Source organism: Xyrauchen texanus, chromosome 11 (genome assembly GCF_025860055.1).
Source record: "Xyrauchen texanus isolate HMW12.3.18 chromosome 11, RBS_HiC_50CHRs, whole genome shotgun sequence".
Lineage (NCBI taxonomy): Eukaryota > Metazoa > Chordata > Actinopteri > Cypriniformes > Catostomidae > Xyrauchen > Xyrauchen texanus.
The window spans coordinates 7,178,867-7,193,884 of record NC_068286.1 but is presented as its reverse complement, the minus strand read 5'-3'; the positions used below and the strand labels follow the sequence as shown (position 1 = coordinate 7,193,884).

General features: G+C 39.9%; 2 protein-coding genes across 5 annotated transcripts in view; both read right to left on the bottom strand.

Annotated features, from left to right (window-relative positions):
- Window positions 1-2,370, bottom strand: part of LOC127651205 (kinesin-like protein KIF16B) — a 31,620-nt gene extending 29,250 nt beyond the window's left edge. For all 4 annotated transcript variants that reach the window (XM_052136929.1, XM_052136931.1, XM_052136932.1 and 1 more), the window contains exons 1-3: window positions 1,974-2,370; window positions 838-907; window positions 633-746 (exon numbers count right to left, since the gene is read on the bottom strand). In XM_052136929.1, the coding sequence (XP_051992889.1) occupies window positions 633-746; window positions 838-907; window positions 1,974-2,020 (231 nt within the window). In that variant the 5' untranslated portion in view covers window positions 2,021-2,370. The remainder of the gene's footprint in view (window positions 1-632; window positions 747-837; window positions 908-1,973) is intronic.
- A 2,585-nt stretch (window positions 2,371-4,955) lies between these two features.
- LOC127651207 (gastrula zinc finger protein XlCGF26.1-like) lies at window positions 4,956-12,539 on the bottom strand. The gene is made up of 2 exons (XM_052136937.1): window positions 12,221-12,539; window positions 4,956-9,226 (listed from the first exon to the last, which is right to left on the bottom strand). The coding sequence occupies exons 1-2, from the start codon at window positions 12,303-12,305 to the stop codon at window positions 7,398-7,400; spliced, it is 1,914 nt and encodes a 637-aa protein (XP_051992897.1). The 5' UTR covers window positions 12,306-12,539; the 3' UTR covers window positions 4,956-7,397.
- Window positions 12,540-15,018: the final 2,479 nt, after the last annotated feature.

The window sequence follows — 15,018 nt, the reverse complement described above, 5'->3', positions numbered from 1 at the left end:
CCCCCCAGCAAGATCTGTATGGGGCGTTAACATGCTCCACTGTCAGAATGCGTTCCCCCATACGCAAACCTAAACCTAACCTTCACTAGATCTCAACTGATTATCAATCATTTCTGGAATCTCAAATTAAATTCGAGGTTTAATATAATTGGAGTCAGATTCGGTCTTAACTAAAAACTAATTTAAGACGGCAAAACCACAAATGCAGCAGAAAAGACGAACAGGCAGATACCGTCACCACTTCGCTGGATTCCGCCATTGGGCCAGCGAGGCGGCATTTTTACAAACATATAAAATGAGATAGCTATATCACCCGGCCTTAACTCTTATAGCTTACACCTAATAAGGGATTGGTGGTGGCGTAGTGGGCTAAAGCGCATAACTGGTAATCAGAAGGTTGCTGGTTCGATCCCCACAGCCACCACCATTGTGTCCTTGAGTAAGGCACTTAACTCCAGGTTGCTCCGGGGGGATTGTCCCTGCAATAAGTGCACTGTAAGTCGCTTTGGATAAAAGCGTCTGCCAAATGCATAAATGTAAATGTAAATAAACAATCAATGACTGTACATGACATTGGTTATACAATCCTGTGATCACAGCAACCAGTCTGAGCTGTTCGCATTTCTACTGACCTTTTCCTGCGACACAAAGCTGGTGTTTTTACAGTCCGAGGAGTCGTAAGAGAAATCGTACGTGAAAGTTTTTGTTCTGTCTCTGACCGAGTCTCCAGTCACTCCGTCTGGTATCTAACGTAAAGATAACGCAACAATGAATCCAAAAACTTTTCATATGTGGAGCTCAATCATTCACAGCTCAGAAACGGTCAGTTTAACCTACTTTTAAGTTGGTGATGGTCGTCTTGTTTCCTTCCATTTTGATGATGCATTTGGCAGACAGGTCTTTCTCCCTATGCAAAAAATCAATAATAGGCCTACATGAATAAAATATATATTGATGTCTTTCGTTCATTATTCACACACAGTGTATATGTTCAAAATGGCTATTAGGCTTGCATTTAATTGAAACCAATGAATAGGATCAAATTAGTTTGTAATAGAAACACCACACCATGAGATCACTCCCACACTGGGATTAGGAGATGGAAAGAATGAGCCGTGTTCATCCACGGAGGACGTACAGGAAACACATTTTGCCAGTCATGCAGTACTGATAACAACACCACCTATCCGCAGGTTTGTTTACATACAGTCACAGCTAATTTAATTCCTTTAATGTGCCTGTCCAAGTGTTTTACTTTGTAGTTTGTTTGTAATTCTCATTAATCTCAAAGATGGGATGGGGCCAAATGGGATTCTGACCATTGAGGTGGAAGGGGGAGAGGGGGGTGCTTGGTCGTTTTGCCATCTGACTGGGCATCATTAGTTTCTGGGGGGCACAAGGAAACTCTAAGAGGGCAATGCACCCCCTAGCCCCTCCCTTAGGCCTGGCCATCACCTACTTATACATACAACTAAGTCTACTTTTAAGGACAGGGACAGTGATCTACCAAAGTGGGCGGGTTACTTCAGAAGGGGCCGGGGTTACTCTAAAAGTGGGCTGCACCAACTCAAAAAGCGGGCGTCACTTACACTTAAGGTTAGGGGCTCCTTACAGCTTTGCTGGCAGTTTGGAGCTCACGCCCCTTTTTGGAGCAATGCCTGCAGCTAACCCTTCTCGGAACACAGGATTTGCATAAAAAAATGTCACGTGACTGAATAATTTGATCATAAAATGACAATACATTTTAAAATAGTGGACAGTAAAAATAAAACATAATAATTTCAATAAATAAATGAACTAATAATTAAAAGCAATATATATATATATATATATATATATATATATATATATATATATATATATATATATATACGTTTTTTGTATTATTTATCGTGATAAGGCAGCTCACCGGTACAAGTGTGATGTGCTCTACTGCTCTCATGTACTTGTGTATTTATTTGGGAGTCACTCACCTTCTGTTCATGGGCCGGACCCGCACTGCCACCCGAACCGATGCCATGGCACATCCCTGAAGCTCAGAGCCGACTCTCACAATCACAAAGACACTTTCTATCACTTCTAACGTGTGACTGGTACTAATGAAAGCGGCTGCAGACAGTCCTGTATCCGTGCACAGACGTCTAATGTACCCTCATGATTCCTCATATGACACGCTGTTGTTCAGTTTGTATTATTTTGCCGGAGAATCATAACATCCTCCTCTTTGCTGGTAGCTGTGCGGCATATTGAAAACTCGCGAGACACGATACTGCCTCCTGCTGGTGTGGAATGATGGTGCGTTTCCGCCCGACTCCAATCCCTGATAGCACACGCGCATCAATCACCAAGATGTCTGATGTTTTACATCTGGGAAAAAAAAATTTTTGTTTGTTTGTTTGTTTGTTTTTATATTTTTGTTTGTAAAAAGATGCTTTAAAGATGCTTAGCAGATGTTAATTTTCCAGATCTAAAACATACATTTCAGAGGTGTAATATTCATATTCTATATTAAAACTAGAATAAATAAAAATATGAAGCAATTTTAGCAACATTCACGTACCAGAGACAATTAATGCTCCGAGACGGAGCACTTGAGTTCAAATGAATGGGAGAAATGGGAACACCCAATATGGCGGATGTAGAAAATAAAGTCCCGCCTTAAAGGTAAAAGAGCCAATCAGCTTTTAGATACAGAGCCCGCCTGTCAATCAACTCGTGAACGCCGTTGACTGTTCCAATTTCTCTCATTCATTTGAAAAGAAGTGGCCCGTCTCTGACTGCACCTAATCAGAAACATTTAATCATGGTTCTACCATACTATTAACCGAAACAAAATGTTTTAAAACTTTAAGAAGAAATAGAAGCATGTTTAAATAATTGTACTTAAAATATGAAGAAAAAAAGAACCAGTATTCAAATGTGCAGAATATGTTCAATTGTTAAATAAATCATATGCCACTGTTAACTCCTTTATTAGAATAACAGATCAAGCAAATTTACAGGAAAATAACACAAGCAAAAGCTCGTTTCAAACAGAAAGCCATGGGTTTCAATGTTTTTAAAAAGTTAATTATAATAATTAAAAGACTAAAACAATATATATATATATAGTTTTTTGAACCAGAAAAAAAGGTGTTTAGAGGTGCAGCTTGTTTAATTTTTTATTTTTTTTTTTATTGAAGTTTAACAAAACAAATAGTAAGAACATACAAAAACGTCATTAATACAGAATATTAAACAAACAAAAAGCCAGGGGGAGAATCAAATAAATACATTAAAGATAGAACATAACAGAATGGTTTTAGCAGCCTACTTATTTTTAGAGTCATAGATGGATTTAAGGTACTGTTGTGTCTCTTTACCAAAAGCAACAAAGGAAGGTTTAGAATGACTAAATCTGGCTTTATGAATATGATATTTCCCCAAAATGATCAATAAGTTAATTAGGTATACTTCTTCCTGAATTTTACCTTTGTTAGCATGGAGACCAAACAGCACATCCCTCCATATCAGAGAGAAATTAGCGAAAAGCTTACCAGCAATGTATCGGGACAAATCTTTCCAAAAAGTGCTGGTGTAGGGACATTGCCAGAACAGGTGTGCCATTGTTTCTGGGCATACACCACATAAAGAGCAGTTAACACATATGTTAAGTTTAAACCTAAGGAGATATTGTCTATGTACAATTTTAAAGGAGATTTCTCTTACTTTATTCGTGCAGCTGGTTTCATTTATAACAAACCTGTAGATTTATGACGTATGGGCTGGTTCCGGAAGCGAAGTGTCCATCGGTTGAACCCTACGGAAACGCCCCTTTTCAAGCGCCCTTCGGAGCGGTTTAACTTGGCACGGCGTTCAAACAGCCTCTTAAAGCGATAACTCACGCCATAAGAGTACTAATATTTGCGAGATAAGTACAAGTGGTGAGCTGATCACTCTGGGAGAAATCTGCACTGCTAATGTCTTAATTATATTCATATAACTTAAAGATTAGTTTCCTGCTGTATTGAAACTGTACTCCTGCAGGCCACTACAGTGTCAGCAGAGGCTCTAATCCTTAACTAGATAAGCCTAGATTAGAATATTATCAATTTGTTAGGTAACAAGCATAGAATACAATCGAGTATTTTAAATGTTAGATAACATTAAAAAAAACAAAATAATGTCACTACAGTTGCAAAAAGCACAGATGCATCAAAGAATAATACGACTGGGAGACGCTAACTGAACTGCCACTATTCTTAAAGAGACAGTACCAGTTTAGCACTTGTTGTGCATATGAATTTGAACTACTTGTGAATAGTACAAATCAGATGCTCAGGTAGAGGTCTAAACCTACTGAGCATTATTGGCCGCCGCACCTCCATCAGTGCCTTCAGTCGTCCAGCTACGGGGACCACATATCTCGGATGTTTCACCCCATTAATCCCGGAACATTTCCTGGTGGTGGGGCAGCGGTTAGGGACGTCTGCCTGCCACCCAGCACAGTGTGACACAGGATCCTTTCCACTACTTCTTGTTCTTGCATTCCTATAAAATAGGGTGACCATACGTCCTCTTTTTCTGACCTTAAAAAAGCATCTGGCCAGGATTTCTAAATGTGTGAAAATGTCCGGGTTCAGCTTTAGTTGCATTATGATGTGCATCTGGTCTAATACTTCATTGTGTGTGCACGCATTTTTGCATTGTTTTAAGCCGTCTTTTTAAGTCATGCCTTCTCACACACCAATTGGTCCATTACAAGAGGCTTGCAGCAACTATTGGCCAAATTCCTGCCTGTCAATCTCTCCGCGAACACGTGAAGCACTGTTGTGTTCGGCATCAACAGTTTCTTAACAGTAGCAGCAAATCACAGCTGAGTGGAAACGATGCCCAAACAAAAGTGCAAATTTACAGAAGATTTGGTCAAAAAATTCCCATGCTTTCGTCCAGGTGGAGATCCATGGGAAGCAGAATGTATGACTTGTAAAGCAGGCTTTTATGTGTCAGTTGCTAATTAAAGTGCAAGTGATTGAGAAGCACACATTAGCTCTGCGAAGCATAAAGGGTCAGCAAAAGGTGAAAGTTCATCAGGTAAATTAACAGACTACTTTTTGTGACCAGGTAAAATTGTTATCACTTTATTTTCCATGGCCTTTCAAAATAATAGTAATAGTAAATGAAGGTACACTCATGGCCTCAAATATGTTATTTTAGTACATGGACATTCAAAAGAATGTTGGAAATGTATGTATATATATATATATGTTATGCTAATAGTGTCTTTTTCACTGTATTAAAGTTTGCATTCATAGTAACACTGTTTTGAACCCTATTATCCCCCCGGCAAAAAAACAATGTGTCCTCTTTTTGGAAAAACCGAATATGGTCACCCTACCATAAAGACATTCCTCCTTTACAAGCCATACCATGCAACCAGGGTTCATTTTTGTTTTTACATACTAACACAGTAGCACCTATATGTTGGAATGACAATTCAAACAGTTGCAGCTCATACATTATTATACATGATATGACATCATGTAAATTGATTGAACATGGAATTTGCACATTTTTAGACTGCTAAAATATGATAACAATTATGGAGTTAATCATAAAATTAAAATAAACACTTCCACATACTAAATATAGCACATTGAGTAATATATGAATACTATATACTTATATGATCCCAGTTTGCTAAATATCTTTTTCAGTTTCAGTTGCATTTGACTTAAAACACAAAGCATACTTTGGTTTTGACACGAACGCCAGCGAACAATTGACCGCTCAGCCTTTCAAAAGTATACTTCAATTGAATGTGCATGCATACACACGTGGTTAGTGCATGCACGCTACGACTGCTTTGAGACACGGGACTATTTCTTTTCAGGAGTGTAGACCCATAAATGTGTATTTATATTTCTTCAGACTCAAGTTATACAAATACATGTGTTCTTGAAGTGCACATCCTCTGTTGTCGTTTCCACCTTTGTCTCAAGTAAGCTGCTATTACATCTAGCAATTTGTCATGAAAGCGAACATTGTTTAGGCTAAGATGGAGCACTTGTATTAAATTAATGGGTAAATTATGGGTGGCTCAAGAAAAGGAAGTCCCACCTAACAGGTAAAAGATCCAATCACCTTTTAGATACAGACATCGATAGACAGTCAACTAGAGAACTCGCATGTGTATCAGCTGGACCAGTGTGAAAATTAGCATCTTTTTGATTGGAGCTAAAGCACATTTTATGATACCACTGTTGTCAGATTTTACTGCTGATTTAAAATATGCCTTTTTGACTGTTATCTTGACCAACCGTTTTAGAGATTCCATTTTTTTCATGCTTGTCTCCATAAAAAAGCTGCCAGGGAGCGTTCCAAAGATGGCCACAGAGTGGTTTGACTTGCCTTGAAAGGCACTTTGGTGAAAGCAACGGCTCAACTGTGAGTATTTCCAACTTGTGGACCCACTAATTAGTGCAAATAATCCAAGTGCATGCTCAAACTGCACGGTTAGAAATATTGGGCCGTGCATGCAGTGCCCGAGCACTAAACTAGTGACAGAATTTGCATCAAGAGTCCCATACACAGTTGTTAGCGTATGAGTCTAACCGAAGTATACTTTGCACTTACACTTGCCGATTTTTCCAGTGATTTGCAGGCGTAACCTACTTTTACTTAATTGCTAGCTAGTGAGAGATGGAGTTCGGATTAGCGTCAGCCAACAGGAGGTCATGAATCCCTTGACCGAAAGGACGCCCTGCTGAGTTAATGACTCAGACAACTGGAAAAGAAGATCAAACTTGTTAGAAGAAAATCTTTCTTTTGGTCTCGTCAAGCCATGTTCTTATTTTTACTGAAGAACTGACAATATGTCAAGATCTGATCCGGATTAGAGTTATTTTTGGGACTTGGTGACAATAAACTTCATCTGGGATTTATTAATTTAGGACTCTTTGTCTGTCCCCATCATAATAAGTGTTATTTTTTATATATTACATTAATACAATTTAAAAATGATCATCCGATTCATCGGTTATCTGCCTTTCCCACCCCCTTAGTTATCAGTATTGGAAAATCCACTATTGGTTGACCTCTAATCTGGATGCTTTCTTCAGCGATCGCACTCACAGCCGCACATCATTACAAACAATGATTGTTTATATTCAGAAGTCTTCGAGGGGGATAAAAACACAATCACACACTTCCACAAGGTAAAGTTACTCCATGAATTGCTTCCTAAATCACTCTTTTACAATTGTTTATTCGAACGCGGTAGTCCTGTTGTTCTGGCGAGCTCCACGTGACAGGGATCCAGAGTGAGAGAGTTGCAGCGAGTCATCTGAAGGTTGTAATTTCTGACCCTACAGTTAATGCAATGTTGCAAACCAGCCTCTTTGAGAATTGCTCATTATTTACACTGCAGATGACATGCACTTTGCTCCCTGCATCAACTTTGGACAATACTTTATTCTATGAATCTGTAGAGTATATAATTGGTTGAAACTCTTTCTACATGAAGTGCAGTGGTATGGCTTTTCTCCAGTATGAACTCTCTCGTGTATTTTCAGGCTTTGTGACAGAGCGAAACCCTTTCCACAATATGAGCACCTGTAAGGTCTTTCCCCAGTATGGATCCTCAGGTGCCGTCCCAAGTCACTTGTATTAGAAAAGGCCTTCCCACACTCCAAGCAAACATGAGCTTGCACACCAAAATCAGTTTTTTCGGCCAATCCAGAGGGAAGTTTCTCTGTATGAATTTCAAGATGCATTTTTAGGGCTGATGCTGAAGTAAAATGTATACAGCACTGATCACAGTTAAATGATCTCACATTAGAGCTGGAGCAAACGTGATTTTTCAGACTTCTCGGCCGTGTGAAGCTCCTCCCACACTGGAAGCACGTGTAAGGCTTCTCTCCCGTGTGAATTCTCATGTGAGAAACAAGTCTTCTTCTGTTGGTGAAACGCTCCTCGCACTGCTGGCATGTGTAAGGCTTCTCTCCTGTGTGAATTCTCACGTGTGTATTAAGCGTCCTTTTGCGTGTGAAGCTCTTCCCACACTGGAAGCAGGTAAACGGCTTCACTCCAGTGTGAATTCTCATGTGGGTATCAAGTCTTCTTTTGTTTGTGAATCTCTCCTTGCATTGCTGGCATGTGTAAGGCTTCTCTCCGGTGTGAATTCTCATGTGTGTATTAAAGGCTGTTCTCCGAGTGAAGCGCATTCCACATTGGAGGCATGGGAAAGGCTTCTCTCCAGTGTGAATATTCGTAATGTGATTGGTAAGGCCTCCTTTGTCTGTGTAACCTTTTCCACACTGAGGGCAGGTGAAAGGTTTTACTTCAGCGTGCACTTTCATGTGCCTTTTCAGGTATCGTCTACACGGGTAGCTGTTCCCACACTGAGGGCATGTAAAAGGCTTTTCTCCATTGTGAATTCTTACATGACAGTTAAAGCTTGGTTTATCGGCGAAACTTTTTCCACACTGAGGGCACGTGAAAGGCTTCTCTCCCGTGTGAATTCTCATGTGCATCTTATAGGTCACTTTACGCGTGAAACTCTTCTCACACTGAGAGCAGGTAAAAGGCTTCTCTCCAGTGTGAATTCTCATGTGCACTTCAAAGCTTTCTTTCCGTGTGAAACCTTGTCCACATAGAGGGCACTCAAAAGGCTTATCTCCAGTGTGACTTCTAATGTGATTTTCAAAGCTTTGCTTCTCTGTGAAACCTTTCCCACACTGAGGACACGTGAAAGGCTTCTCCCCAGAGTGAATTCTCATGTGACGGTTATAATATTGTTTCACTGCAAAACTTTTCCCACACTGAAGGCAGGTAAAAGGGTCCCGTGCGTCATGAATTTTCACGTGCCGAGCAAGGATTCCTTTGCTGCCGAAATTCTTCCCGCACTGAGGGCACGCAAAAGGTTTCTCTCCTGTGTGACTTCTTATGTGTGCATCAAGTCTTCCTTTAAACAGGAAACTCTTTCCGCACTGAGGGCATGCAAAAGGCTTCTCTCCAGTGTGGGTTTTCAAGTGCACCTCAAGGTTTCCTTTACTGCTGTAACTCTTTCCACACTGAGGGCAGGCGAAATAATTTTTGGCTCTGGTTGTTTTTTGCGAGACGTTCTTTTTAGCCAGTGAGGAGCGGATAGATTCTTCTCCAGTTGTGACCAAGTCATTAGGTTTAAGATACTGATGTCTCTCCTCCACTTTCAGTTCTTCACTTTCCTCCTTTGGTTCCATCGGTTCTGAAATATAAAATATAACATTTTCAAAAATCATTTCGAAAGGGACAAATATGAAATTAAATCAAATAAACTTTTTTATAAAAGGTGTCTTGCTCAACAGTGGCGCCTGCAGCTGTTTGGCTGTGCGCACCATGAGTGCTCTGACTAGGTATGTTAATCATAAATAGATAATAGATTAATTTTTGTTAATAGCTTGATCCATTAAGCTTATTGGTCATCGATTAATTAATTTCAGAACAAATGCATTCAGAGATCCTGCCAGCAGATGTTAAAAAGTCCTTCTATTAAGTCATCTGCCACTAGAGGGCGCAAAGCCACTCACAAGATACATGTCTTGTCTGCAACACAGAAGAAGTACACAGATGCTCATACTTCACTTCCGGTCATGTAGAGATGAAGCAGGCTTAATGTAATGTAAATGAAAAGAAAGTGAAAGTACAACAAGAATAACAAGCACTGTTGATCTCCAGGTTGTCTTGTTTCATCCCAACCTTTAATTACGTCAGTGATCGTTGGGAAGGCACATTCACCTGACACTACATCATCACCAGAAAAGCAGTGTTATGTACGGTTTATGCAGCACATTATGATTTGACTTAACTTCAAATAAAAAAAACTTCCTGGAGACTTCCTTTCAGCAATCATTTAAAATTGGTACTAACTAGCATGGCTTAGTCTTAAGCAATTCCCGATTCAGTCTGAATCACTCAGTCAGCTCACTCAAGAACTGAATCATTTTGAGCAGTTTCTCACTGAGGCCACATCCACACTAAAGCCCAAAGTATACTTTGGTTTTGATGCAAATGCTTAGCGTCTGTGGACAGTTGAACACTCAGCCTTTCCAAGTTTACTTAATTTGACTGTGTACGCAAACACAGGCGCTTGCGTAATACGACTGCTATGAGATACTGGACTACTTATAACCAACTTCCTGTTCCCACCTCTACCTGTCAGTGGATTACCAGCTTTCTGACGGACAGGCAGCAGCTTGTGAGGCAGGGAAAATTCACTTCCACCACCTGTACCATCAGCACTGGTGCACCCCAGGGATGTCTGCTCTCCCCACTACTCTTCTCGCTCTACACAAATGACTGCACCACCAAGGACCCCTCTGTCAAGCTCCTGAAGTTTGCAGATGACACCACTGTCATCGGCCTCATCCGAGATGATGATGAGTCTGCATATAGAAAGGAGGTTGAACGGCTGGCTCACTGGTGCAGTCATAAACTGGAGCTGAATACGCTCAAAACGGGGAGGAACACCCCAACATTGTCACCCCTCACCATTCTAAACAGCACTGTGGCAGCAGTGGAGTCATTCAGGTTCCTGGGCACTACCATCTCACAGGACCTGAAGTGAGACACACGTTGACTCCATTGTGAAAAAGGCCCATCAAAGGTTGTTATTCCTTCGCCAGTTGAAGAAGTTCAACCTGCCACAGGCACTGCTGATACAGTTCTACTCAGCAGTCATTGGGTCTGTCCTCTGCACTTCAATAACTGTCTGGTTTGGTGCAGCTACTAAATCAGACATCAGAAGACTACAAAGGACAGTGCGGTCTGCTGAGATGATTATTGGTTGCCCCCTGCCCGCCCTTCAAGAACTGTACACTTCCAGAGTGAGGAAAAAGGCTGTAAAATCACTCTGGACCCCACTCACCCTGCCCACTACCTTTTTCAACTGTTGCCTTCTGGCCGGCGCTTCAGAGCTCTGAACACCAGAACCGTCAGACACAGGAACAGTTTTTTCCCCTCAGGCTATCCATCTAATGAACAATTAAATTGCCCCATTGAGCAATAATTATGTGCAACACACATTTTATGCCTATTTATATTATCCAACATATCCACTTCTGCCAATACTTACATTGCTCTGTACATAACATACTGTTTTTTGTTCTTTATATAACAGATTGTAATAGATTTGCACTACGTGTGTGTATGTGGGTATGTATGAAGGTGAGTGTATGTACGTATATGTATAATTATTTATTTTTTTATTCTTTTTTGTTTTTAATTACCTATGTCTTGCTGCTGTTTTTGGTATTGTTTGTATTGTTGTACACTGGAAAGCTCCTGTCACCAAGACAAATTCCTTGTATGTGTAAGCATACTTGGCAATAAAGCTGATTCAGATACTGCACTGTCATGACTGGAAATAGCCTTCCGAGAGCATTCCAAAGATGGCCGATAGTGGACTGATTTGCTAGAGTAACTTTGTTAGAGTGACGGTAGAATGGCGCTTTCCTCCACAGCAGTGTGTCCCCTATATGCATTTGCAGCGGCGCTGCGCCACTGCTGAATTATGGCCGCTCTTCTCCCACATAAATACATGCACTACTCACAGTGACGTCACCGCATAACAACATGTGTCAAACGCGCTTCATTTCAAGGGCCCGCGAGCTCTTTTCCGAAAAATGTATGGTTACCAGGAACTATTACAATTATTGTTAAAACTATAGTTACTATGGAAGAACTATGGTGCATTTTCATAATTTTGGACCAAGCTATCAGTTTTCCATCTGTGTAAAAATGTAAGTTGTATTATTTGCCTTCAGAAATTCCAAGACATGATTGTAGTTAAATCAGTAGGAGCCTGCATAAAGATATCTGTAAAGATCCAACTTATTCACATTGTCAGAATATTTAAATTTAGCCATTTAAAAATTAGGTGTTCGTTTTCCCACTGTTGTTAATATCACAATTTACATCTGCATCCCAATGCTGTACTGTCAAATGTGCATTTAAATGCACATAACATGTAATATTATTTGCATGGGTGCTACCAAAGCAGGTGCCACATTTTAAAATAACCCCATATGTGGTAAAATAAACCCTGAAAATGTTTACAAACAACTTTTTATTAACCAAAACGTGACCTCAATAAAACAGTATCAGGATAGTGTGTAGACCACAGAGATCGCTGAATAAAGTGGGTTTGCTTTGTTTCATTAGTGTCCCTTAACAATAATACATGTCAAGAATATACACCAACCTTTTTGTTCCGTTGTGTCTTCGTTTTTCACGCTGCATGCTTCTGCACAACTCATGTATTCGGTCTCCTCTTTGATAAACTCCATCTTTTTAATGGCGTGTTACACAGATTTCAATTATTACACCTGGTGTTATTCCTTCTTGTTTGATAAGTGTCTTTGTCGCGTTGATCTCTCCTGATTGCGACCACAAAGCGTCCTGTTGCTCGAGGCCCGGAAGATGGCGTGTAAAAAAGGTATGGCTGTAATGTAGGAATAGTGCACCTTTGGAGCATTTTACTAGCTTACAGGTACATGTTTAGCGACTGCTCGGGCGCCGCCATTTTTGTATGACGTCACTGACAGAAGTGCGTCAACTTTAGGGGCGTGGTTTAGCGTGGGGCAAATAAATGCGGTGACTGGGGTTGGCACTAGTTCAATACCCCTACTTGCGGTTTTGGTCTTGTGTACTTACCCACTTGTCTTGTGTATTTCCGGTGTTTGTCCACTAGTGTGCAAGTAGACGCGAAGACTGCGAGTGTGTATGACATTTGAATTAAAGACTAGACTTTAAGATGTTGGTGTTGGTCGCGACAGCGGTTTTTGTATTTTCACTCAGCTGAAGATCTGGGCCGGCATCAAGATTTATGGACAGGGGTACAACATTTTCCAAATTGGGCATTTTCCAACACCCCCATCACAATACAAACAACTAATATTCTAATAAAGAACGTTGTCTTACTCTTAATGTTTTTTTTTTTTTACTAAATAATTGTTAAATAATATATTATTATTTTTAAAGAATGTTGTTTCTAGAGTAGAAGCAACAGTAATGTTTACAACAGCAAAGTCACTATATAAACTCAATATCTCACTGGAAACTAATCTAAAATGTCAATAAAATAATTGTATCCAATTTGAACTCAATCACTGGAGATTAAAATATATACAATCTGTCTAGATGTATCAACAAGGATGAAGAAAATTGTATTTTTATTACAGAGTGTCTACACTCAGTGCAAATAGCCCATAGTGTTGGCAGAGGCTATTTACACTAACTCCGCCCTCCACTGCTCAGACCAAACTCAAGACAGCCACAACACCTTTATTTGGGGTCAACTGCTGATCAAATGAAGGTGGACATATTTGATTTTTTCACGATGGGGCAGAGACATTAAACTGGTTAACGGGTTAGACATTTAGTGGATTAAGAGACTGGATAACTAAGTGACTATTTGCTCTCCAGTGGTCTGGTGTAAACAGGATTTTCTTAACTGCACCTCCATGTGCAGCTGTAGCAGAGCTGAGTGTAACGTCAGTATGTGTATGTGTTGTCACGCTGGAGATCCCGGTTCGAATCCCACCCTTTGACATACTTTTTCCCATGTCTCTACTCTTAATATTTCCTATAATACTACTTATAGTAATAAATAAATCCCCCACAGTGATCTGGTCACAGCGAAGGTCGTTGTGTTGAGAGAAGGATTTGATCCGGAGAAAATTAACCATGGTTTTACTGTAGTAATATTGTAGTAACCACGTGTTTTGGTGGAGACTATATAGTTCTGATGGACTAACTGTGGTGTTACTACATAAACATGTTGTTAATAGCAGTTAATGGTTGTAAAACCCTGGTTACTTTTTGTAAGGTAGGGGTAGGGGGTGGTGTAAGGTGTCTGTGGGACTCCAAATAAACACAATACAAATGCTGCAGTGATGCCACTATACTGTATGTTAGTATTTAAACAGGGGTGTAAGAGTTTCTGCCACTATTTGCACTAGCATATAACACTATTTGCACTTAGTGCAAAAAAATTGTATTGTGCTGCTTTTTACACTTAGTCCAAATAGCCTCTGCCTATTTATCATTATCTAAAGTGAATACAAATTGAGAAATCTCAATAATTTTATTAATGTATGTTGTAGTTATACATTACAATCACTTAAGAATTAAAAAATATGATCAGTCTAGATTAAGATGTATAATCCAGAACAAAGACAAAAAATAGTGACATTATTTAGTCTTAAATGGTGTTAGTACAGTATGTGAACAGCCTTTGCATCTGATGGCATTGTGAATCCATTCATGCTATCCTTTGTTTAACAAACAGCCATCCTGTACAGATTTGATCTGCAACAGCTGTTGCACCAGATCAAACACACTCAGAGATTAGAGATTTATAAGGCGTTCTCAAATCTAATTCCACTATGAGCCATTAGAGCTCAAGTGCCGCACGCTTTAGAGTGCAGGTTTTCAAGTAACGTGGTCAGTGTGTAATATCAACGACTCCACTGTCCTCACATGAGTTTTTTAAAGGCACAGTGCCCATCTGCTGTTCCTGGATATTTTTCCCACAGTTCATAGCCAGAGTCGCTACAGCATAAGTGGAGAGGATGACAATGGTGGAACCCACAAAATGCGAGGCGACAAGACAGCTATAACACTAGACAATTTCATGCCGTCAAAACAAACTAAAATAAGAAGCTAGACTAAAATACTAAAACTAACAGTAAGTGTTAAAACTAAACAAAACTGAAAGAACAAATTAAAAATAAAATATAACATTTAATTAAAATTCCAAACTATAATAACCTTGATGGAGGCTGCTTCCCACGAGCGTGGCTTGAGCTGATGATGTTGTGATGTGAAATAAAAGTTATTATGTCTGTCAAGATTCAGCCTCAGATGCTTTGCTGTAACAGATCACACTCCTCTTCTCCGACACACTCCCATTATTTTATAATGCTCACTCCCTCCCACATGACACGGGTCAGATCCCTGAATTAGAACGGTGTCTTTGTGTGTTAATGGGATATGGCA